This window comes from Sturnus vulgaris, chromosome 17, assembly GCF_052056855.1.
Source record: "Sturnus vulgaris isolate bStuVul1 chromosome 17, bStuVul1.hap1, whole genome shotgun sequence".
NCBI lineage: Eukaryota > Metazoa > Chordata > Aves > Passeriformes > Sturnidae > Sturnus > Sturnus vulgaris.
In genome coordinates, this window is record NC_142259.1 from 7,547,748 (window position 1) to 7,550,812 (window position 3,065).

The window sequence follows — 3,065 nt, forward strand, 5'->3', positions numbered from 1 at the left end:
GGCTGGGAAAAAGGAAAAAGAGTAAGGGATCAGGCCCAGGTCTGTTAGGCAAGATTTGGCAGAACAGGTGAGCAACCTCAGGTCTGGAGAAAGGACAACAGCCATGTTTACAGTTCTGAAACTCTATCCAGAAATATATCTACAGAAGTTAAAAAAATTAAGGGCTTGGCTGGACCCAGACACTTCCCTGTATGCAGAAAAAAATCAAATTCACTGTAGTCATGTACTAATTATCACTAATTTTTTTAATCTTATGCTCTGGACAGAACTGAGCACTTAGGGAAGCACATTCAGAAGGGGGAGTGCAGAAAACAGTAAATTTTAAAACCCCTGCAGAAACTACTACTGGTTACATCAATTGTCCTTTTACTACAAGACAAACTCAGTAACTATTCCTGCTCAGCCCTCCTCAGGCTACTTTTAAAAACATATCCAAGTTTTATCCCTTCATCCAGTCCTGAAAGCCTTATTTCTGTCGTCTCTTGCCTTCCAACAGTGGAATATTTTCCCAGCAAGACTAAAAGATGCTGCCTCCTCCTGCTCCTCCCTATACATCCTTAGAGATTCCTGACGTGCCTCAGATGTACAGCTTTGCTTTGTTTGAATGCCACGGGCGTGCACAACTCCTCTTCTGTGCTTCAGGCATGTGGAGGATTCCCAATCCCTCCTACTCCTGTTCTGAGTATGACAAAGGAGCAGCTCTGAAGCCAAACCCCAGAAATGTTCACATAAACCCTCAACAAGGAACATACACATGGAGTCAGGAATGTCCCACTGCTCTGATTTTAATGATCCCACTTCCACCCCAGCCATGGGCCTTTCCAACCCCCAGTGCTCTGTCCATCACAGCTCTGCCACCTGAGGTCCAGCACAGAGCAGGGTTTGTGATCCAAAGAAACTGCAGAGTTGTAGCCGAGGAGCCACCTCAGCTGGGTGGGCTCTGGACACACCAATGTCCTGCAAACCCCAAGGACTGTGGCTATTGAAACATGAGCCCACAGTGACAGCCAAACACGCTGTGGCAATGGCACGGCCACCTCAGCCCTCCAGGATGCGGTTGATGAGCTTCATTTCCTCAGCAGACATGGGATTCAGGTTAAACCCCTTCAGCTCAGGTTTACCTGAGAAAACACATGGAAAACATAAGGATTTTGTCACAAAAGAAGTGAAGCAGTTCATGGTAAACTCGGAGGGCTGTGGGGAGGGCAGGGACAGCCCTGGAAGCTGAAGTGGGGTCACCCTAGCACAGTGCCAGAGGGGATTTAGGGTGCTGATGGGTGACAGCTCCACACGGAGACAGACAACACTGCTGGGGCAGGGAGGGAACTGCAAAACCAGTGGAAAAGAGGCTGCAGGAACACATGGAAGTAAGGAATTTCTGGACCCTCCTGATACGCGAGTCTACTCCCAAGCACTGAGCAGGTTCCAGAGTGGGAGCATTTACCTTGAGCTTCATAGAGCCGGTTGACCTTCACCCGCAGCTCTTTCCGGAGATTGTTTATCTCCTCATCCAGCTCTTGCTGATCTGGGATAAGAGGGGGAAGTGAGGAGGACTGCGGTGGGCTCTGGGATAAAGCCCAATTTCCCATGGGACACAGCAGAGGCACAGAGGCCCTGCCTCCACTACCCCTGGGGCCAAGCAGCTTCCACATGTGCTTTTCAGGTTTTGGGAACCTCAAAACCGATCCCTGGACAGAACTCCGTTAATTGAGCCAACATCTTTTTAATTATGGTGCTTCTTAAAACGCTTATAGCTACATGGAGCCCTCGGGGTGACCTCACCCTGTTGCAGCATCTCCCGGGTCTTCGCCTTCGGCAGCTCGATGAACATGTTCCCGAAGCAAACCATGGCCTTGTCTGGAGAAGGGAAGAGGAAGAGGAAGGGAAGGGAAGGGAAGGGAAGGGAAGGGAAGGGAAGGGAAGGGAAGGGAAGGGAAGGGAAGGGGCTGTCAGCGGAGCCGCTGCCCGACCCGCGGCCACGAGCTCACGTTGGGCGCAGCCAGCCCGGCCTCACCGTCAGGCTCCGGGTCCTTATGCAGCGCCCGCAGGGCCTCGCGGTTGCGGTTCCGCTTCACGTCCAGGTCCACGATCTGCAACGGGAGCGAGAGACGCAGGAGCGGCCGGGGCTCGGGGCTGCCGGCGGCGGGACAGAGCGGGGCGGGGGAGGCCAGCCGGAGCTGGGTCGTACCTGCTGCCGTGCCGCTAGCACGTCCTCGGCCAGCTCCTCCACCTCGGCCAGGTAGCGCAGCACGAAGGCCGGGTCCCGGGCCATGGCGGGGCCGAGCAGGGCGGGGGCCGAGCCTCCACCGCGGCCGCTCTGGGTCCGCCGCCGTTCGGCTCCGGGCCGCAGCCGCGGCCGCGCGGGCGGGTTCCGCGGCGGGAGCGGCCGGGGCCAGCGCGCCCTCTCGCGGCCGCCGCCGGGAGCGCTGCCCGGTTTGGAGACCCCGGGGTCGCGGCGGCTCCGGTGCGGGGCGGAGCGGCGGGGACAGACCGGGGCTGCCAACACGCGTGGCCGGGGTCACGAGAGGGGCCGTGAGTGGCCACGGGCTGGGAGGGAGGTGCCCGCCGCCCCGGCGCCAGCGTGGGACCTCGTCCGTGGTGTGGACTAGCGGTCCCGGGATTGGCTCCGGGCTGCCTCTGTGCCCACGGGCCTCACCGCCCCGCGAGAGGATGGAGGATTTAGTGTGGCCTTGTGGCGCTGAGCTCCAGAGTGGAGGTCCTGGCCCCGTAGCCGGCCCCCAACCCACCCCGCTCGCCACAGCCCGGAGGGACAGTGGGCTGAGAGCCCTGCCTTGCCCGGTCCCCTTGTGTGTGAATTATTTATAACATTTCACAGCCCGACCCCTCGCCCCCAGCACCACCGTCTGTCTCCTCTTCCTCGCTGTTTCCCAGCACGGTACCGCTGTTGGCAGCTGGGCCCTTGGAGCATCAGGTGGCCTCTCTGTCATCCCAGAACGCAATAAAGGGCACTCAAAGCACGAGGCGATGAGCTCAGGTTTCATTTCGTGCAGCTGGTGGCTCATCTGTAGCTCAGCATCCAGGACCTGCCATCCCCAGGGACTGGA

At 58.0% G+C, this 3,065-nt stretch overlaps 1 protein-coding gene across 1 annotated transcript; it reads right to left on the reverse strand.

The window, feature by feature from the left end:
• Positions 1 to 227: 227 nt before the first annotated feature.
• Positions 228 to 2,367, reverse strand: PDRG1 (p53 and DNA damage regulated 1). The gene is made up of 5 exons (XM_014890148.2): positions 2,189 to 2,367; positions 2,015 to 2,090; positions 1,783 to 1,857; positions 1,445 to 1,525; positions 228 to 1,121 (listed from the first exon to the last, which is right to left on the reverse strand). Exons 1-5 carry the CDS (start codon positions 2,270 to 2,272, stop codon positions 1,039 to 1,041), a joined length of 399 nt encoding a protein of 132 aa, XP_014745634.1. The 5' UTR covers positions 2,273 to 2,367; the 3' UTR covers positions 228 to 1,038.
• Between the last annotated feature and the right edge of the window lie 698 nt (positions 2,368 to 3,065).

Excerpts from the sequence above, each read along its gene's own strand:
- PDRG1 (XM_014890148.2), bottom strand. The coding sequence starts at position 2,272 with ATGGCCCGGGACCCGGCCTTCGTGCTGCGCTACCTGGCCGAGGTGGAG. Across the intron at positions 2,091-2,188 it reads TGCTAGCGGCACGGCAGCAG|ATCGTGGACCTGGACGTGAA; the intron begins GTACGACCCAGC and ends CTCCCGTTGCAG. Across the intron at positions 1,858-2,014 it reads TAAGGACCCGGAGCCTGACG|ACAAGGCCATGGTTTGCTTC; the intron begins GTGAGGCCGGGC and ends TCCCTTCTCCAG.